At 41.1% G+C, this 22,853-nt stretch overlaps 1 protein-coding gene across 1 annotated transcript in view; it reads right to left on the minus strand.

Moving 5' to 3' along the window:
- Positions 1-3,097: 3,097 nt before the first annotated feature.
- Positions 3,098-22,853, minus strand: part of LOC308241454 (uncharacterized protein C1orf87) — a gene marked incomplete at its 3' end in the record, with an annotated part of 85,597 nt that continues 65,841 nt past the window's right edge. The window contains 4 exon segments of the mRNA XM_080654882.1: positions 3,098-3,258; positions 10,958-11,165; positions 14,445-14,515; positions 20,102-20,175. Of these exon segments, the coding sequence (XP_080511008.1) occupies positions 3,098-3,258; positions 10,958-11,165; positions 14,445-14,515; positions 20,102-20,175 (514 nt within the window).

Here is a 22,853-nt window from a genome sequence, read left to right on the forward strand (position 1 = left end):
AGGATATAATTTCTGAGGATCCCACTGTTAGTGAGCCAACTGTTGGCTTGGAAGGTGTCAGTACCTGAAAAAGACAACTAATGATTTGGCCTATTGAATAGGGTAAATCAAAATACTGTCTATGAGTAAAGTACTAAGCCAGTTTCCCTTTATGGAGCATGTCTATGTGCCAGGAATAATGCTGGGCAATTTGGAAGCATGATCCTCTTACCACGAGAGTAAGCAGTGAATTGCTCAGCATCACACATCTGGGAAAGAGTCTGCCCAGCTAGGGAGACCCAGTGCCTGTCTTTAGTGCTCTTTCTGTCTTCAGAAGCTGAAGCTTTCCAACAGTTGGGAAAGACACAGCTGACACCATGACTCTCCAGAGCATATAGGAAGTTAACCAGTCCACTGCACACAGACACTCACTTGGAAAGGTTTGGCTAGAGAAAGTTGGTCAAGACCACAGACACCCTCTACTGTGTTCGTTAGAACTTCACAATGACACAGCCATGAGGAGTATACAAAACACCACTGATCTGAGAAGAAAGAGAGAGAGAGAAAGAAAAGGTTTTTTTCATAAGCAAACAATGGAGAACTCCTAGCATAGAGGTCACAACAATATTCTGAAGTGTGATGACCTCATAGCATTTTCCTGTTTGTGTCCAGGGGTTTGGTTTGTTGATTGAACCTCTACATTGTCAACTTGATATCTAAACTTTTCTCTATGACTAAAGTGGAATTTTGGTTCTTCTAGTGTTTAGAAAAACTCATGAATATGTACTTCTGCAAAGAGCAAGTTTTATATGTCTGCGCACAGTCACATATACACACACATACACACAAACACATGCAACAGATCTTGAGGAAAGTAGTGGAGATTCTCAGATAGGAGTTGATCCAAGAGCAATGACCACTTGGCTCTAGAAGGCAGATATGTCTCAAAATTTGTTTTTTCTGTAGCAGAAAACTTCACCTCTATATGCCATCTCACACAGACTGTTGTTCAAGCTTCCTGATGCTCAGCAGCTAAGGGAAGGTACATAAGAAAGGTCCATCTCTACCATGTGCAAGGAATTGTTCAAACGACATGGCCTTCAGGGTTTATAACACTCCTCTGCAAAGATAGGATTACTCCCATTTTACAGATGGAAAAACTGAAGCTCAGGGAGAGCCAACAACTTGCCAAGACTACTACCTCCTAATTGTTAGAGCTGAACTTTGGCTATTTTTAAAGCCTATTCTTTTTCTACTCTGTGTTGAAGTGTGGGTGATGGTCAGGGACAGTGACTGTGGATCTAGATCTGGCCATGGCTGTCCCACTTATGGAAGTATTCACCCAATCAACACTACAGAAGTACAGGGTATGCACCATCTGTAGTCACCTAGCTCTGGGGACACTTTTCATACTATGCCAATGGAGTTCCCTGCAGTTGTCTGACTTGGTGGGTGCTGAGGTTCTCATCTATTGGGAGCTATACTTAGATGCTGGACATAAAGAATTGAGCCAGGTATAATCATTGCCCTTCAGGACCTTATGATTTAGCCTGATAAGCCCAGCTTCATGTTCAGGGCCTTCCTTTACCTCAATTCCTTTTCCAATCCATTCCCTCACAGAGATGTATCTTAAGTATCATGTGACCAGGGCTTTCCAAAATGCCCTATACATCTGGCCAGTTATCATCAGGCCCAACCCCGCAGCTTTCTTGTCACTTCCCGGAGGCTCTGTTTCCTCATCTGTGAAATTGAGCTGTAAAAACTGTCTTATTGCGTTGTTAGAATTGAATGAAACAAATATGTCAAGTTCCTAGTGCATAGTAGTTGCCCCGTGCATGTTGAATTGTTTGATCTAACATTTTAATTTTCATCATTTGGTATTTTTAGCATGAGAAAGATACATTGGTTGACTTACTTCTCTGACCTACAAGGCAGCTAGTAGGTCCAAGAGTTCTAGAATGTTAGAGAGGCGGTCAGTGTGCCTCCAGAAGCATTTCTCTGGGCAACTCAAGGATTATAAAAATGAAAGCAGGTTAGACCAGAGGGCCATTAGAGGTCATTTATATTAGTGGATCAAAATTATTTTGTTCATAAGGTTTTGTTCAAAAGACTTTATGAAAAGAGACCTACTGTATACAATGAATAAAAGAGGGTACTCAGAGAGCTCTCTGTTTGCTTTTTCCCTTAAACCCAACTCCTCCATGCTATCTCCCATGCAGATGAGAAAACCGGGATCCAGGTCACTCGGCGTTAATGATGGTCCTGGGAACACATTTGAATCTGTAGTCCTGGACCAGTGTTCATCAATGAGCTCGTGTTACCTCTGTGGTGTGTAAGTGTGTATTGGTGTGGGAGGTGCAGAGTGAGGGTGTGGGGGATGTTAATGATAGAAGAACTGAAAATTGCTGGAAAGTTTTGTTTAATTTTTCTGCCAAAAGAAGTGAAGAAAATGCTACCTATTTCTAGAATTTTTTGTCCCAGGAGTCCCTCCTCAAAACTTCTATCCAGTACTCTGGGAAAAGATGCCTGGAGACAGTGTAACATTATCTAGTTTTGTACTAGAGAAAATATTGGGCTTGTTTAGAAAACCTCAGTTGGAATTCTACTTCTTAGTATTAAGATATTTGTTAATAGTTTCATTTTTCCTATAATGTGAAAATCTTTTCCAGAACAGTGACTAGAAGAAGGGCTGACTTACTTATCCAACAACGATGTATTTAGGTCTATCATGTGACAGGCATTCTGGGGAATTGACAACATCTAGCCTGTTTTTTATAATATGAAAATGCAGGGTTTGCAAAAACACAGCTTGATCAGCAATGTAGAAAAAATATGTAATATTCATAATAAGCTTTATTAGAATAGAAGGGGATTTTAAGAAATTGGGTTCTTGCCACCTCAGAAGAGAAAACCTGATTTTCTCGGATCACGTTGAGCTGCTTATGAGCGAGCATCACAGCCAGAAACCAAGGCCAAGTCCAAAGCGTCTACATTAGCTGCATCGGCCTCTACCCTGACAGCGCCTTCCTCCACCACTACATTTGGGCTGGGGATCAACATGTGTGCGGGTAAAAAGGGAGATAAAGGAAACATCTGTTCTCACAATATGGGCTTGTTATCATAGCTCCTTTAAGTACTGGAGTGCTGGTTCCAAGAGCATATTTTCTCCCGAACGGAATCTCCTCAAGGCCTGGTCGATTTTCCGAGGGCTCAGGGACAGGTTGTAAATGAGGTTGTAGTTGTGAATGAGGCGCCTGGCTCGTTCCTTCTCCAGGACTCCTGTTATTAGGTGGGGTTGGTGGGATGTTTTTAAAAGAGGATGGAGAAAACAAAAAAGAATACAAAATGTATTAGCTAGAATGACTTTGGAATAACATTGAAATACTAATATTTTGAAACTTCAAGCTTCTTAAAAATAAAGTGACAGCTTAAAAAGATATTTCTAGTCCAGGATATGCATCATAGATGCCATGAGGATTTTTAGGGTGACTTTGGGGAGAGAAGATGGAGGTCCAGTAGAATATGTAGACAGATTATATGGCAATTTAAGCTTGTTCTTTGTGGCCATAAAACTTAAAAAAGCCAAGTTTTGAAATAGATGGGGTGTTCGCTAAAAACAATTTTTAATTGTTCTGGTTTATTTTTATCTGTGAAGTATCCAAACATATTCCTAAACATGCAGGATTCAAAAAGCATTCTCATGCCTTTCTGGAAATGTATTTACTGTGACTCTTCCAGCTTGCTGTGTAATCACAGGTAAACCACATAACTCCTTGCAGCTCGGAGTCTGAATCTGTCTATCAGTGATGGCAATGTTTATCATTATAGGATTTACTCTGGTATCCACGTGTTGTATATACCAGTGCCAATGTGTTTTCTATGGTAAGATTAGGTGAATTTCAATAGTTGCAAGGAGTTTGAGTGGAGAATATGCCATCAGCCAAGATCAACAACTCATTCATATGTCCCTAATTGTGAACTTACATATATCAGACACTGTGGTTGGGAATATAGAGGGTTATAAAGGTGGTCTATTACCTCAGGAAACTTCCAACCAGTTGGAGCTAAAAGATATGCAAAAAATTAACTAAAGTGTAACAACAATAACAATAATGACTGATACTTATATATAAATTCACCATGTTTCACTCCTACAAGCATTTTACCAATAACAATTCTTTCACTCCCCATGAGAACCCATTTTACGGAGTGAGAAACATACGTGGAGATGGCAAGTCACTTGTCCAAGGTTACTCGAGTCCATGCATTAAAGCACTTCTCTAGATTATAGAATTAGGGGAAGCAGAGTGTTTCTAATCAGGCTCATATTGTTTCCTGGATATGTTCCTTGATTGTGAAGCTCTATGCTAGCGGTATCAATGAGAAGATTTTAAATATCAGGATGAAAGATACATCCCTTAGATGTTGCTTTACTACTTTCCTGTACTTGTGCAGACTGTAGTAAATGATTGTAAAATTCTTTCTCAAAGACCTCAGAGGCGGTTCCCTGGTCATTTATCGAAAGCCACTGCCAGTCCATGGGAGAGAGGTCTAGTGGATGCCTGTCATCTCTGTGTAAGTTACCAAATATTGTTTCTATTGGAATGTGTAAGGACTGTTAAGCAAGATGTGCTCCTCTGAGCTCCCATCCAATGGGTGTTCTTATCAGTGGGCTACAGACAGGTGGTCCTAATGTGATTTATTCCTCCCACTTCTATTCTGTCTTGTCCAGTCCTAGTCTATATCCCGCCCATCCTATCCCAGTTTGTTTCTATCCTATTCAGATTTGTTTATTGTCTATCTCTTCTATTAGAATGTTGGTCCTTTCCTCTGCAGAAATCTTTTTCTTTGATGTTGGCCAAGGGCATCTCTTCAGACCTCTGGATTGGGTGGCTGCTGTTGGTCTGGCCTGGAATTGATCCCTCAGGACACTTTCTTATACCCTGTCTTTGGAGTAAGTGTCTGCCTGGGAAAAGTACTTTAACCTTTTGAGCCTTGGTTTCTTCAACTTTAAAATAGGGATAATAAAATTGTATAAAAAATCAGTAAAATAGCAAGTGCTTAGCAAAAGGCCCAGAACTAGTAAGCACTCATTAATGCAGTTAATACCAGAGAATAATTACAGTAATTATAACATCAACATTGTTTAAAATATATAAGAATGTATTTTAATAAAAAGAAATAATTAAAAACATATATCCATATATACATCAGTGTATATTTTAATTAAAAATTTTAAATAATGTTAAAAACACATTTAGGAATCACCACTAGTATGTATGTGTGTGGGGAGGCATTTCCTACTACTTTCTAAGCTTTATCATTGGTAGGGGCTCCCTACTGTCAAACAAAAGTCCATTGCTGGCGCTGGTTGGGTGTTTGGTTAGAACGTGGTCTCATACCCCCCAAATGTTTCAAGTTTGATTCCTGGTCAGGGCACATACCTAGTTTGCAGGTTCGTTCTCTGGTCGTAGCAAAGAGGAGGCAACTGCTCCTTATTTCTCTCTCACATCAATATTTCTCTCTCTGTCTCTTTCTCTCTCTTCCTCTGTCACTAAAATCCAATAATCCTATCTAATGAAAGAGTAATATGCAAATTGACCATGCCTCCACTACACCCACCAGCCACACCCACCAGCCAATCAGGAGGGAATATGCAAATAAACCCAACCAAGATGGCTGCAGCCACAGAGAGCAGGAGGGAGGCTTGGGTTTCCCTGGCAATGGAGGAAGCCAAGCTTTCCGCCTGCCCTTGCCAGCCCAGGCCTCCACTCAACGCTACAAAGTTTCAATTATAGAAGATAAATCCCAACAGAAATGGCGGCAGCCACGGAGCTGGAGAGAGCAGGAGGCTAGGGTTGCTTGCGGCGATGGAGGAAGCCAAGCTTCTGCAGCCCTGGCCTGTTTTGGCCTCCACTTAAGGATACAAAGTTTCAATTATAGAAGATACATAAATCCCAACAGAAATGGCTGCTGCCATGGAGCGAGCAGAAGGCTTGGCTCCACTCCAGGCTACAAAGTTTCAATTGTAGAAGATAAATAAATCCCAGATCCCAGGGCCTCTGCTTGGGTTGCCGGGGGGTGTGGCCAGACTGCAAACCACCACAGGCCCCTCGCCCAGGCTGCCCCACACCCCAAGGGAACCCCCACCCTGATCCAGGACACCCTTCAGGGCAGACCAGCTGCCCCCCCCCTCCATGCACCAGGCCTTTACCCTATCTAATAAAAGAGTAATATGCAGATTGACCATCACTCCAACACACAAGATGGCTGCCCCCATGTGGTCAAAGATCCTGCCCCCATGTGGACACAAGATGGCCACCACAAGATGGCCAACAGGGGAGGGCAGTTGGGAGGAACCAGGCCTGCAAGGGAGGGCAGTTGGGGGCGATCAAGCCTGCTGGGGAGGGCATTAGGGGTGACCAGGTCGGCAGAGGAGGGAAGTTGGGGGTGACCAGGCCTGCAGGGGAAGGCAGTTAGGGGTGACCAGGCCTGCAGGGGAGGGCAGTTAGGGGTGACCAGGCCTGCAGGGGAAGGCAGTTAGGGGCAAACAGGCTGGCAGGGGAGCAGTTAGGCATCAATCAGGCTGGCAGGGGAGTGGTTAGGGGGTGATCAGGCTGGCAGGCAGAAGTGGTTAGGGGCAATCAGGAAGGCAAGCAGGCGAGCAGTTGGGAGCCAGCAGTCCTGGATTGTGAGAGGGATGTCTGACTGCCCGTTTAAATGGGCAGTCGGACATCCGTCGAGGGGTCCCAGATTGGAGAGGGTGCAGGCTGGGCTGAGGGACCCCCCCACCCGGTGCATGAATTTCGTGCACTAGGCCTCTAGTAATAATAATAAAAAAACATATCCTCAGGTGAGGATTAAAAAAGAAGCCCGTTGACTGGAATTTGTATCTGTCTGATTTACAGTCATTAGGGGCTGCCCCGGACAGCTGCCTAAAATAACCCTTATAACCCATCTTAGTGATAGAAAGCTGGTCCTTCTCCCACCAGAATCAAAATGAAAGAAATAATAAGAAAAACCTCTTTAGCATCCACTTCATTCTATAGTTCACAAAGCACATTCAGATCTCATGTGACCCTTTTTCCAATCTGGAAGGTATTTTATTAGCATCCATCCTCTTTTATAGAGGAGGGAAAGGGTCACAGAATATAAGTGATTGGCTTTCAAGACTCAGAAACTGGTAACATCTGAACTTCAATTTAGGTCTTTTGGTAAAAGTCAACAAAGCAACAAAAGTAACTCTTGTTCTTTTTGGTATGTCATGGGAGTTTGGTGTAGTGGGAAGTCCAATAGATCTGGATTTGAATTATGGTTCACCTTCCTACTTTGAGCTTGGCTTTCTCCTCCAAAATAAGGACACTAATTCCTTCAACATGTGGTTGATGTGAGGCGTTAGTGAGGCAGTACATTTAAAGTCTAGACCCACCCAGAGAATGTCCTTGAGGGCTCTCATTGCATTCTGTCACCTTGTACTCTAAAATACTTTTTATCCAGCCTTTAGTTCACTGGGAAAATTCCAAATCTACCATTATCCCAACATTTATCTCAACTTCCCTTCTTTTTTAGAAAACATGACCAGTTATTCAGTCATTTCTTATTCCTTCTCCTCAAGGATATTTTCATGACAACCCCCATTAGAAAATAAGCACAAAGTAGGTTCCCAGAAATGCCAATTTGATGATGGATGGTCTGCCTTCATCCAGGATGGAGGACACCCTGGCCTACATATTTCCTTGCACATAATAAAGAGCAGTGATTCATCAGTGGGCAAAATAGGTATCATCTGCTCAGTGTCTAGAATGGGGCAGTGGTGGTCTGGTAAATACTGGGGTTAATAAGCTAACAAAATGACTTCAGTTAATCCTCTTTCCTAATTAAAGATAGTTATAGATGTTTTCAGATCTGTCTGACACATTCCTTGGCTGTTGAGGAACTACTGAATTTCATAGAAACAGAGAAAACAGACATAAATAGTAAAGAGGCCATGAGAAAGGCATTTCAGATCTGCTGGACTCTGCCTCCAAAGTCAACAAAATGCTGTTTTTCCTCAGAACAGTTCAGAAGCATGAGAAAGGTTCCAGTCTTTGGGGAGTCTCATAGCAACTAAGTTTATGATCCATCATCCATCATTGTAAATCAGCATTTGTTTCTTTGAAAATGTCTTTTATTTTTACTTAGTTTTCTGTTTAATTTTGTTTCATTTTTGTTTGTAACTCATCACCACTCTCACAGTATGGGTCTGAATACCTAGAGTCATGATTATTTCAATAACCTTTTAATTTCCTTTTCTCCAGTATCTTCCCTAAATGATCTATCTCAGCTTTCCTTGTGTTGTCCTATTGGTGAACCTTTGCTGAACACTGGGTAGAGAATGAAGCCACACCCTAGCTCTCAGGATTCATAATAGTGTCTCAACTTCACTACTCAACCAACATGAGTCTCGAGTTCTGACCTGTTCACGCCCTTCGCCAAACTTCATTCCAACCTCCAAAGTTTGCAGAAGATGGTTTCAAACTTGGAATGCACTACCCACTTATCCAAAGTTTACTGCTCCTCAGGCTAATCTCAAGCTCTCTTTTGCATGGAGCCCTCTCTGAGTATCACAGCTCACATTAGACAATGAGCTTCTTTTCCTGTCACTCACTGTCCTTTGGACTCTTTAACTCTTTTATGTGTCTTTAATTGTAATACTTTACTATATGCTGTTGTTTTTTTTTGTTTTGTTTTTAAAGATTGGTATCAAACTATTGCTAGTCCCTGGGTCTTACCTTCTTACATAAAAGCCCTTTGAGGTCAGAGACCATGTCTCATTCTTTCTTGTTTCCCTCCCAGTCCAGCCTCTAGTACAGTGCTGGTCTCATAAGAAATGCTTAATAAATTATTTTTTTGATTCAGCTAAATAAATTTTCATTGTTATAATTCCTTTCTTTGTTATAATTATTAAAAGTCCTTGGGTGATGGAGGGTAGTTATTCTTCATGTGGTCTATATTTAATTTCCTTGGGAAATCAAAACAAAATGAAACAAAAAGAAAAACACAGAGAGAATGAAAAGACAGGCATTTATATTGTTGTATAATTACTTCTAGGGAGTACTGATGTGTATGCTAACTTTTAAAAAATTAATTACTTTCAGTTTTATTGAAATATAACAGCGTGTGAATTTAGGGTGTACAATGTGATGATTTGATACATGTATTTATTGCGAAATGTTTACCACAATAAGTTTAGTTAAAACAACTGTTACTTCACATAATCACCATTTTGTTGTTGTTGATACTGTTATGGTGAGAACATAAAAGCTGTACTCTCATATCAATTTTCAAAGAGTATTGTTTAATCACCACCCTACACATTAGATCCTCTGAACTTATTGCTCTTAACTGAAAGTTTGCACCCTTTGATTAATGTCTCCCCATTTTCGTTAGCAACCACAATTCTAATCTCCATTTCTTTGAGTTCAATGTTTTTAGATTCCACATATCATAAACTAACTCTTCATGAACAACAATATGTTATTTAATACAACAGTTTCAGTCCATGTGCTTTTTTATAAGCTCCCTCCTTTCCGTTCCCCAAGTCTCTGAGTTCTGGAATTCATTCTCTCACTTGGACATTGCAATGGCCTCCATTCCTTTTTTCCTGCTTTCACCTTCTTTATTCAGTCACACCATCAAGGATCTTTATGAAATACAACTTTATCACATACTCCCCTGGTTAGAAACTACTCACTGTCTTTTCATTAAGTTCAAATTCTTTGGTCCAGCATCTAAGAACTTCCTAGATCTGGTCCCATCCCATATATCCACCTCTATCATTTAATATTCTTCTTTAAAACTTTTATTATTATTTTATTTTTAAGTTTTTATTTTATTTTTGTTTTAATTTACAGTTGACATTCAATTACTATTCTTCTTAATAGCACGTGTATTCTACCCAAACCAAACTCCTTGCTTTGAGCTTTACACATAATACTTTGCTTGGCCAACTTTCACCGTTGCCAGGAAGGACCCTGTATTTCATTCCTTTGTATACAAACTGCCTTTTATCTTAATGATCCATTTCACATTATGATCCAATCCCTGATCACCTCACTAGAAAGGAATTCTCCTTTCTCTGAATGCCCACATAGCACATTCTAATGGCATTTAGCACCTTCCATCTTGGATTTAGTTATTTGTGTACATTCATGCATTTATTTGCTGCCTCAAAATTATGTTAAACAGAATTGTGCAAGGTGCTGGGGTAAAAAGGTAATGTAGTCTACTGGTGAGATAGTACTAAGCCCTTAGACTAAAAAAATACACTATATTAAATATGATAATGGATGTTAAAGAACCCTGAGAGACCAGATAAAGGTTTGCCTGGGTCTGTCTGGGGAAATCAGGGAAGTCTCAAAGGAATAGTGCTTCAGTTCCAACGTATAAGATTTATAGGTATTAAGTAGCCAGGTGGAAAAGATGGGAGGTGTTAGGCGGTGGGGTAGGTAGAAAAAAGACAAACAGGTCAGATGGAGGGCGTAGGGTTAGAAAAAGCAAGCTCCAGGAGAAAGCAAGGCAAGTCTGAGGAAGGCAAGTTATTCATTATGACTGGGTAAAATATGCTGAAAGAATAACAACTGAAGGAGAAGAGACTCGTCAGTCAGGTGGACAGGGCCCAGGTTTTGCCTTGCTAAGAAGTTTGGAGTTAGCCTGTTAGCAGGCATGCTAAAGTATTTTATTTAGGAGAATGAGATTAGATTATAGGTTAGACTCAGGTAGTAGAGTGGACGGAGGATCAGAGACACAAAGAAACTGTAAGTAGCCTGGTGGGGGATTCATTCATGTCTTGATTCATCTTTATATTTCTTCATTGTGCTCAGCACAGTGCCAAGCACTAGGTTTATATGCAAATTGTATTTTTTAAGAAGTGAAAAAAGATGTGTCCACTTTCAGACTAGAACATGAAGAGAAAGGTATATCAGCTTCACATACTCACCTGTATTACTCAGATCACACAGGTAGAGGGCATTCTCTAGCTTCCTGAACCTGTCAATCCACATCTCACATTCTTCAGATTTGTTCTCCATCACTGGACTCACAAACGGCTGTGAGACTGGTCTGATCATCAAAGAGCTCAGGGGATCTTTGGGGGCTGAAATCTCAGCAGGAAGGTTTTCTGGCTGCAGCTCCTCTTTGGGAGATTTCTACCAAAAAACACACAAGCATCTCAATGGCAGCACATTCACCAGCCAGAGCGCCTCCAGTTTTTTGGCCAAAGATAAGGCCACACAACTAGTACGATTTATTGCAAGGTCTGGCTTTATAAAGGTAGGAGGATGAGTTTCAAATCCTCAGTGCCATTGGATCATATCTACCAAGTCTTGTTGGACATAAACTACTATCTGAGTGTGCATGTGTGTGTTTTTAAGGAGAAGGGTGAAATCATGACTTTTATTCAGTTTGCATTTCTGATTTACACAAAGCAAAGTTTTTGTAACTGGCTGAGGCTTTTCATGATGTTCTAGTCTTCATATTAGTGGCACCAACAAGGCATGGGCTTCAGGAAATGCTTACAACATCTTGGTGGGAAAACCTCTGGATCATGAATGTGAGTTTCTTCACAAAGAGTGGTTGAAACAACAGTGATACTACCTTAGGCTAATGGGCTCATTATAACAGACCATAAAGCATCTCTAGTTCTGTCCATTCCATTCATTTAACAAAGGAAGCTGAGGTGAGTGGAAGTGATTGCTAAAATCATACATTGAATGGTAGACAAAACTAGAGCAAGGGTGTAGAGGTTATGTCTAGTTCATCTTGGTATCATAGCCCCATGTTCAGCATAAAATAGAGATTTTTTAAAGAATAAATAGACAAGTCTCAGAAGGACCATCCTGTCACCTACCATGTAGAGAGAGCAAGTTATAGTTTGCTCTACCCAACTCCACTTTTCCAGGAATTGCTGCTCTCTACATGGTTGTAGAGAGAACTGACATATATCTAAGTACTTAGTATAGGGCTGGGCATCTAATACAAAGTGGGTCAATAAACACATTGCCTATGATTTTGGAAATATTTGTGAGAGGTAAAGACAGAGAGATAGACAAACGGAGATTTCTGGGTGAGAGGTAGGTACTCTAGCAAGTTTTCCACTGTGTACCGGAAATGAGCAAAAGCTGGTCAGTTGAGATATAGATGATAGATAGATAGATTAATAGATAGATAGATAGGTAGGTAGATAGATAGATAGATAGATAAGAGAGATATAGAGTTGACAGAAGAGAGGAGAGAAAAGATAGAGGAAGTTATGATAATGTCTAAGAACCTGTTTTTAGTTCATTGTTACATTTCTAACTTTAGGTAGCATAATATGCTTCTCTATTCATCCAATAAATTAGGTTGGTAGAGTTGATTCTCGTAATTGCAATCCAAATAACGTTAACTAATTTGCCATAGAATTATGCCTGTAACTTGTGTATAACATCTGTGCTTCCCCCCAACATTCAAATCCTGAGTTTTTCCAGTATTTGTACCTTTGTTTCAAACTTCTCACTTATAAGCTATGAAACAAATGCAATAGCTCTAAACAATAGTAATTGTAATAAGAAGCCAAGTTTTGAGTTCATTAACAAACGTGGATTTAGCTGCTACTATGGATTTGAAGAATTGCTTCATTTGAAATAACAGAATGATATATGAAATTGTACCCATATGGAGGATCAGCAACCAGTAAATTTTTAAGAGATTGTAATATTAAAAAATCCACTTTAATAAAATCAATTTTGGGAAAAGCTGCAAGCTACATAAAATTGAGTGGTGAGGGAGTCTTATACTTGTTAGAGCTTTGGGTCACTTTAGAAATCTGAAGGAAGCTTTAGATTATCTACCCAGGTAAAAGCACATTTGCATAGTTTGGTGGATATTTAGAAGGTCCAAAGAGATCCTTGGAGGTGAGAAACTGATTTTAAATAACTTTTTATTTCTTTAGATAGTTCAACATTCTGTTTGACCACTAAAGACAGGGAAAGGGTAAATTTGTATGGACCCGAATTAAGCTCACTCACTCACTTACTTACTCACTCACTCACTCACTCACTCTCTCACACATCTTATACTGTTTTGGTCCCACTGCATCTAAATGAAGTCCAAATGCCTTGCTCGGCACATAAGAACATTCAAGTTCTTGCTCTTGCTATCTTCTTTCAACCCTACTTATACATCTTTTTCTCCAGCCACATAGAACCAGAGAAAAATGAGGTTGTTTTATGCCTTATACACGCTGTTCCCTCTTGCCACTTATGCATTGATTGGTTGGGCTCCTCCTACTCATCCTTCAAGACAGGAGTCTTATTTCACTTCTTGTGGGAAGCTTTCCCTGGCAGCTGGGTGAGGGGCAGTTCTTTGCAGCCCCCTTCTCTACCATATCACTTACTGTGGGCTGTTATAATAGTTATTAGAGTACCTCTCTCTTCCACCAGAGAACTGGAGACTGGGCCTGTGGCATAGTCACTTATATGTCTTCAAGGTCTGGTTAGTGGCTGGAACATAGTTGTTAAGACATGCTTCCTGGGTGAATCAGTGAATGAGTGAGTGATCTTATTTGGGGCAATAAGAAAGTTGCTTTACCAAACCTCCGCTTCAATGTCCCTTTCTGAATTCTGTTGATACAGGAATATGAGAAGCATCAATTATTGCAGAGATGCAGCAGAACCCTCCAAAAGAGGCAAAATAAAAGAGCAAAGTCTATTTTTCATAATCGTATTCACAACAGACTTAACACTCAAGCAGAAAGCGTTTGCTGCTGTTTCCTGCATGGCAAGCGGCTTGCCAAAATGGATACTATTTTTCTAAAATATTTCAAAGTGTGAAGTGCATGAAGAGGCCTCCCGTCATTTTAAGATGAATTATGTTCTAATCCGGGCATTTCAAAAACAACAACAACAGGAAAACTCAGGCTGGTTTTCAATTCTGTCTGCATCTCCTCCTGGCTAAGTGCTGGGAATATTAAAACAGATTTTTACTGCTTGCCAGATTTTTTTAAAGCAAAGAAAGAACCCATTATATTTTAAAATGTGATGTCTGGAGAAAAGGTCACCCTCAGTTTCTGGAACTGGACTGAAGATGTTAAAATAGGTCTCCTGACCCTCCTTTATTTTGACAGCAGCTGGTGGATGGGTCACAGGCTTTGGAGGGACACCTGTACACGTGCTACAGGTCCAGTTTCTTGGGGCAGATGGCACGCTTATCACCAAGTGATGATGAGGTCTCTGTATGCATGCTGGCTAGGACAGGGACCAGCTCACACTCTAGGAGTCCTACTTCCCTTCTCTGCTGGAGGACAGTCTCAAAGTCAAAGATAGTCTGACATCAAGGCATTGGGTGGAAATAAAAAACCCAGAAGGGAGGGCCCCACCCAGCATCAGAGACCAGAAGGGGCAGGACTGGTGAAGCCCTCCCCGAGCTCCATACACCCAGGTGCGTACCGTATGTTCTGTTTTGCCCTGAGACATCTCAGGGACTTCAGCCTGCACTGCGGTGGCAGAGGTTTCCTTTCCTGGACAAGAAATAAAAAGTGGAAGGGTTTAGTTTGGTCTCTTCATTTTAATACATACACACATGCCCCCAGGCAAAGAAGATGTTGAGGCTCTGCTATATGGCTGGCACTGTATTGGGTGGTGGGGATACACTGGTGGGTATGAAAGGCTGATTCCTGGCCTGATAGAGCTCTCAAAAGGGAGGCAGATGCAACATAACTACTCAAAATTATCATTTCATTACCAACTATCATAAACACAACACAGGAGAATGTGAAAATATTTTAACTTATTTTGGGGGATGTGTGAGTGTTAGAGGATCAAAGAAAGCTTCTTGGAGGAAGTGACACTTAAACTGGGACCTGAAGCGTAAATAGGAGTTTTCAGGCAAAGGTGATGGTGGGGTGCATTTGGTACAGAGAGTTCCAGATAAGCACAGACAATAGCCTGAACCACCCTGAATCAGGAGTGCTTTTACAGTATGGGGAGTGGTCCTGTCTCTTAATACAGAAGCAGGCGCTTCTGCCTCTCCCTCCACACAGGTGTGTGCCTGAAGTTCAGGTAAAACCTTAGTCTTCTCCCTTCCTTGCTCCTTTCAGTGGTCAGAGGTCCTGTGTAGGAAGATGTTTGAATAGCATCCTTAACCCAGGGATTCTACAAGTTGCTCAGTTGGCTGTCTTCATGGACAGAACAAATTTCTTTAGGATTCAGGAAAAAGACACAAAGACCTTCTGCTAAAACCCTCTAAGAGTTATTGTGACTATTCCTCATTCATCACTCAGTACCTTCCATCAGATTGGCAACTGATTTCTTTTACAAATCTGTGTGATGACCACACAGTCCAGATTTCTGGATGCTTCAGCTCCAGTATTTAATGCAGATTAAAGTATGCCATTAAGAAATACATACTGCTTCTGAGTTGGGTTTCACTATCTATACTAATAAAAGGGTAATATGCTAATTAGACTGGGAGACCTTCTGGACGTCCTTCTGGACAAAGGCATGGTGGCGGGGCCGAGGCAGAGGTGGTTAGGGGTGATCAGGCCAGGAGGGGAGAGCAATTGGGAGTTGGGGGTGAGCAGGCCAGCAGGGGGGTGCAGTTGGGGGCAAGAAGGCCGGCAGTGGGGTGTAGTTGGGGGCTCGCAGGCCAGCAGGGAGGGGAAGTTGGTGGTGAGCAGGCAGGCAGGGGGGGCAGTTGGGGACGAGCAAGCCGGCAGGGCGAGCAGTTGGGGGTGAGCAGGCTGGCAGGCAGAGTTGTTAGGGGTGATCAGGCAGGCAGGCAGGTGAGCGGTTAGGAGCCAGCGGTCCTGGATTGCGAGAGGGATGTCCTCCGAGGGGTCCCAGTTTGGAGAGGGTGCAGGCCTGGCTGAGGGACACCCCCTCCCATGCACGAATTTCATGCACCGGGCCACTAGTCCTATATAATAAAAGGCTAATATGCAAATTGACCTAACGGCAGAACGACCAGTTGCCATGATGTACACTGACCACTAGGGGGCAGATGCTCAATGCAGGAGCTGCCCCCTGGTGGTCAGTGCACCAGGAGCCGGGCTCACGGCTGGCAAGCACAGTGGCAGTGCTAAGGATGTTTGACTGATGGCTTAGGCCCTCTCCCACCGAGGGCTCCCAGACTGCAAGAGGGCACAGACCGGGCTGAGGGAACCCCCATGTGCACGAATGTAGTGCACTGGGTCTCTAGTTTTTCAATAAGTTCTGACTCCTTTCTCTACTGGCTGCATGCCCTTGGGCAAGTTACTTGACCTCTTTGTGTCTCAATTGCCACTTCTGTAAAATGAGGAGAATGCCACCTAGAGGTTATTGTGAAAATTAAATGAACTAGAAAAGATAAAGCAAACACCTGGAGCATAGCAAGTATTCACTAAATGTTAATTAATAGAATTACCTATGGAAGGATGTTTATATAAATAAATTCACCTACCACATTAAAAAGCCTTTTGTTAGACTTTTAACACTGCACCTGCAAATCATTAAGAATCTTCTCCCTCAGTTTCTTGATGGAGAAAACAATGCGATATCATAATCTTCTCTGAAGCCCCAGCACCCAGTGTTAGAATAAGGACTCAATGCATGCTTGTTGACTAAGTGAATAACCTTGTGCCTTAATTTGGAGTTTGGTAAATAAAATCACTAAATATATAGTTCTGTTTCTCCAATTCCTTTCAGGCCCTAGCAGAGAAGGAGTTTTCTCTGTATTTCTGTATCCTCCCATACTTAACCCAGCTGCGATACAGAGTAAAACTTAATAGATGCTTAATGAGGATCTTGATGACAGCCAGTTAGTGCTGCCTCTTCCAGGCAGGTCTAATTTCATCTGCTGAAAACTTAAGTTGTCATGGGAACTCGTCATCACTTAGTAGCAATGGCCCCTGCTTATTTCACCCAGAATGTAAAAGAAGCTGTTTCCTGTAAATGAAAAAAGGTTCACATTATTCTGAATCACAGGGTCAGAGAGTTAAAGGGATTCTAGAAACAGTATATAACATAAGGGCAGAAAGGTGGATTTCGGTGTCAGACCCAAATGCTATTCTGCTTCTTCCCTTTTGGATTTTAATGTTGTCATTTGTGAAAAGGGAATGATGCAGTACCGTGGGGATTTTTAAAAACTGTCTTAACACGGAGAAGATGCTCAAAACAGGATTTATTATTTGTTGTTGTGTTATCTATGATAATTAAAGTGTAATATGCTAATTAGACTGGACAGCCGAAGGCCGGAAGGAAATGTGAGGGCTGAGCCACTTGCATGAATTTTGTGCATCGGGCCTCTAGTTATAGTTATATGACCATAAGCATCTCTAGAAGAGGATTTAACATTAACTAGGATGTGCCAGGCATTCTTCTGGGCACTGTTCATATGCATTATTTCTTTTAGTATAAGGTCTAGAATCTAGACTTTGTCCTAGTTCAGTTTCTCTTTACTGCCTGCACTTCTGAAACTTCTTTTAGGAGAAAATACAGGGGTGTCTTTTAAGTTTCTCTGTCTCCCTCCTAATACCTATAAGCATATAAAAGGATAATGATTTGCACATGTAAAAATCGGTAGAGAAACCCCAAGGCAGAGTTTTTTTTTTCTTTCTAACACAGCAGGAAGGATAAATAATAACCATCTGTCTAGTCGACTTGCCAGCTGAAGATTTGTACTGGAGGAAATCAGCCAAGCTGGCTTCTAGAGATTTCCAGGTGTTGGAAGGGTCAGGTTTTACAGGGCTTCCCATGGATTCTGATAGTTACACAGCCAGTGCTCCCATTCCTCCCTCCCCCCACTCTCCCTGTCCTCCCCCGTCTGCTGACTCCCCCCAGATAACTTGAATCAGTGGTCTTCAGTGCTGGCTGCTAACATGCTCATACCTGGGGAGCTTTAAACATTACCAATTCCCAGGTATCACACCAGGCCAACGAAATCAGAATCTCTATGGGTGAGAACCCAGCTCAGGACTTGTAAAGAATTCCCTAGATAATTCTCAGGTGAAGCCAGGGTAGCTAAAAACTGATTTAAATACTGGCTTCTGGCCTCAATGGACCTACGGAATGAAGTTCTTGTGAGAAGGAAAACAATATATGTCAAATATCTATATATGCCAGACACTTCCCTCATGTTTTCTAATCTCAAGAATAACCCTGTGAGGTAGAAACTATCTCCATTTGACAGATGAGGAAACGGAGGCAATGAAAGTTTCAGTTACCTGCTTATGACAACAGTGGTAGGGATATGTCTGGGATTCTAATTCATTCATTTATTCAACAAGCGTTTGTTAAGTGCTTACTATATACTAGGCCCCATTCTAGGGACTATGATACAACTATGAACAAGACATAATCTTTTCATGGAGTGTGCATTCCAGCGGTGGGGGCAAACAAATAGATAACGTAAAATAACGTCAAGTAGTGATAAATGTTATGAATACATCTAAAGCCAGTTATGAGTGTAGAACGTAGTGGTGGTTGCTATTTTAGATAGGAAATTTGCCAAAGGCCTCTCTGAAGTGACATATAAATAGATCCATGAGTGAGGAAACAAGAGAGAAAGGCATAAAAATATCTGGGGAAAGAGCATTCCAGAAAAGAACTATGGGAAGGGCAAATATTTCAGAGGGCCTGCTTAGTGTGTCCCGGCAATAGCTGAGAAGAGAGCCTCGCAGACCCAGGATGTAAAGGGAAGATAAGGGGTTAAGTATTCATACAACTAAAGGGCCCCATGGGCCTTGCATGTGACTGGTGTTGACTTTTTATTATTTTGGCTTCCCAGCTTTCATTCCTTCTCTGATATCCTTCCCTTCAGTACCCTCTTATAGTGACAGCAACTGTCTTTTGCTTTCTGTGGCCCACTCCTCCCCATTCCAGTGTGTGGTGTGGTAAGAATGTTTCGGCTCTAGGCTTGGTCTCAAAGAGTTGAAGACTAGGGTGGGTCTTATGTCCAATGAAGAGTGGTGCCTTTATAAGAGAAAAGAGAGAAGAACTTAGAAAGAGGGACACAGAAGGAGGAAAGCCATGTGAAGACAGAGGTGGGGTTTGTAGTTATGCAGACACAAGCCAAGGAATGCCTTGGGCCCCCAAACCTGGAGGAAGCAAGGAAGGACTCTTTTTTTAGAGCCTTCAGAGGGACATGATTGATTTCAGACTTCTGGAAGTATGAGAAAATAAATTCCTATTATTTTAAGCCACCCAATTTGTGGTATTTTGTTACCGCAGCACTAAGGAAATGAACACACTCACCATCCTCTTTTCGCTCTCTCAGTCTCTCAATATTCCTATAACCAATCCCCCAATTTCCTGTTGTGAGTTCCCTCTGTTTGACATACCTAGTAAGGTTTTTGTTTTTCTGCTAGAATAGAAACTGACATACTTCCCCACCCCCAGACGCTCAGTACCTTGCATTTTGATCCAAAGGTAATTAGTAAATGGTTTATGGATATAGTACATAGAGAAATTGCAACAGCAGATTAATATCAATGCATATTTTTTCACCTGTCATATTTAAAACTTGCCAGTTGCTAAATACTTTGTCCAATTCATCCTTATAATTTTACTTAATAATATGTCTTGGAAATCTTCCTGTATTAGGCCAGACAGGTTATTACAGTTGCATAGTTTTATCAGTTGGATGTATTGTCATTTAAGGAAATGGTACCTAAAGAATCTTTATATTATTTCCATTTATTAAAACATTAAAAAATGCTGCCATAAACACACACACACACACAAACACAAACACACACACACACGTGTGTGGAGTGTTTTTTTGTGAGCTATCAGTCAGATAGGTCTGTACCCTTGATCTAAAGAGCTGCATGACTAAAGTTTCAATAAATAATACCAACTTCCATAAGTGTACTGCATTCACCGTAAAGGGCTAACACTAGAGAATACTTCATGATATCATACAAATTGGAGAGTTATGCATTTTATGATCCAACTGTCTTAAAAGAATAGTCATTAAGGTAATTCTCACTCTTATTTTTTCTGCACTGGTGAGCCATTTACATTTCTGGGAGCAATGAAATCAAACCCAACAAGCAAACAGTTGGAGCCAAGCATTAGAGTCAACAATAGCTCTGGGAAATAGGAGGTCCTCAGAGGAACAATATTACTAAACTCACCTGTAGGCAAATCAGAAGACAAATCAGAGGAAGCTCTGCTCAACAACTCAACAAAATTCTTCCATCTGTGCAAAAATGGAGACAAAATATTGGTGATCAATATCATTGCTCTGGAAGAATGTGCAATAAAGCTCAAAGTTTATATTGATAGTTTTGAAGGAGCTTATTTTTTTTCATCCTCCCTGGAGGACATGCTTAGAAAGGGGGGGGGGGAAGAGAGAGAGAGAGAGAGAGAGAGAGAGAGAGAGAGAGAGAGAGAGAGAGAGAGAGAAAGAGACATCGATTGGTTGCCTTCCGTAGCTTCCCAACTGGAGATCAAACTGGAAACCCAAGTATGTGCCCTGACCATCAACCAGCAACCTTTCTGTGCAGGGAGGACACTCAACCAACTGAGCCACTCCTGCCAGGCCTGAAGGAGCTTTCTGACACCTGTATTATTCAGGGTGCAATGTAGGAAACAGAAGCTCCTTTATGTATCTCCACTAGAAAGGACTTTTAATATAAGGAATTAGGTGCCCACAAATGACTGCAAGGCCCAGTAGAATGGAAGTTGATGTCTGCTGCTAGGCTCAGGGTCTGGCCTCCCTCAGCAGATATAGTCTAGAAACCAGGACATTGCAGGAAATTCTGGCTCATGTCTCAGTTGCCCCTGACCGTGAGGTTGGTGACTTGGCTGTACAAACTGCATTTTGACCACTGGAAAACTGATACCTGCCAGTGTCTGGGGTCCCTACTACTGCAGGAAAAGAAATACTTAAAATATCTTTATCCCACTTCCCACTTCCTTCTGTCTTTTAAATCTCTGATGGAACTTAAATCAATTTCAGAACTTTGGTGTCAAGAGAGTTTTAAAAAATGTTCTTTTTAGCCTTCCCAAGTATGGGATGTATTGCAACATAGGAAAGAGAATAGAAGGGAATAGGAATGAGTGCTGAGTGCAAATAGACACTATTTAGCAAAGTCCCCAAGCAGAAATTGCATTGAGCAATATATCTGCCTGTGACAGAGTCATGTAAGCTTACAAGTACTTTAGGAATGCTTTGGTATTGAAAAATCACTTATATTTGCTTGTCCAGCATCCATCCACTTTCCATTTATATACAAACATGTTCTTCTCTGGGGCAATGGACCACAATCAAGGTCCCATACCCTTCCCTGAACAGTGCTGTGACACACCTTGTTTAATTAATCACTATCACGTTCTCCACTTCCACTTCCTCTCTCTATCACACTCTCTGTTTCTGTATCTCTCCTAATTTTTGGTTTGGCACTTCCTGAAGTTTTATTTTTCCCTAATTTTGTGTAATATTTCACATCCTTTCAAACATTTATTTTGCTATGTTAGCCAAGGGCAGTTTCTGTTGCTAGCAACCAAATTACATCAGATAAAAATTTTTATCTCCTTCTTACCCATCAGAAGTTAAGCAAAAAGAAAGAGCAAGTTGTGAGATATATGTCCTAGGTTTTCTAGAAGATTTCTAGTGTCACGTGATTGTATTCTCTTCAAATAAAAATAATTTGTTAGCTATGTAACTAGTTTTGCTTACATTGCATAAAACTATTCCTGTACATGATATCACAAATCAGCAAAGTTCTTAGATTTGTCAGAAAAATATGGTCTCCAGAGCTTCATTCATTTTGGGGCACATGAATACATCAAGCATAGGTATACAGAACCGGAAGCCAGATAAGCTGATTGACTACATCAGCTGCTGAAGGCTAGGCAAGAAAGGAGAAGCAGGATCTGATTATTAGCACAGATCTGGAAATGAACTGCAGTAGAAGTAGTTCCTGTCTTTTACACTTGCTGCAATTTATTTCTAGGCCTTCTCAGGAGGACCAAACTTATAACTAGAGCATCTTCTGATCTGTTGAAAAACAACAGCCTGACAAAGAACACCCAGATACATTCATACTTTCACACTGCATAACATTTATTTTTTTCAGAACTGATCAGAATTATCAAATATGAGATGAGGCCTCTGGACAAAATGGCACCGGAAACTCTCTTGCCCCTTCTTGATCATGTGGTGCTAGTAGGGGAAGAAGACTGTGGGAAAATTTTCTAAGTACTGAGTTTGGACATTACCTGATTTATATGGTGCATAGGACTAATATGACAATACATTTCTTAAGATTATTTGAATAAAATGTTTTCTTCTACATTTTTAATTAAATTTATTGGGGTGATACTGGTTAATAAAATTATATAGGTTTCAAGTGTACCATTCTGTGATACATCATCTGTATATTGCATTATGTGCCCATCACCCAAGGTAAAATCTTCCATATTCTTTTTTGACCTTAGCACCTTTAAAAAGCCATATGTGAGAATGGGCTCTGGCTGTCATAACAAGACTATAATTCTAATCACAGAAGCAGATGCCAAACTCCTAATATCAAGTCAAAGAAATTAGGACAAGGTCTGTGAGGCTGATCCTAGATTCAGACAGATCTGAGTTCAAATTCTAACTTCGATTTAATTTATTAAGTTAAAACGGCTTTCAGTGAGCTTTCTGAGGACTTTATGTGCATTTCCCATTTAACTGAAATAACCACTTTTTGAGACATGTAGTTAACTTGCCCAAGGACATGGATCAGTGAGGCAGCCAGGATGTAAACCCTGGCTGTCTGACTCAAATTCTGTGCGCTTGACCATTGTACTATGTGATCTTACATTTCCATTTCCCTCTTTGGAATTCCATGAGCACAGCTCCACTGTCTTCTGACATTTATTAATGCA

The sequence above is a fragment of the Plecotus auritus genome (assembly GCF_963455305.1).
Source record: "Plecotus auritus genome assembly, chromosome: 2".
NCBI lineage: Eukaryota > Metazoa > Chordata > Mammalia > Chiroptera > Vespertilionidae > Plecotus > Plecotus auritus.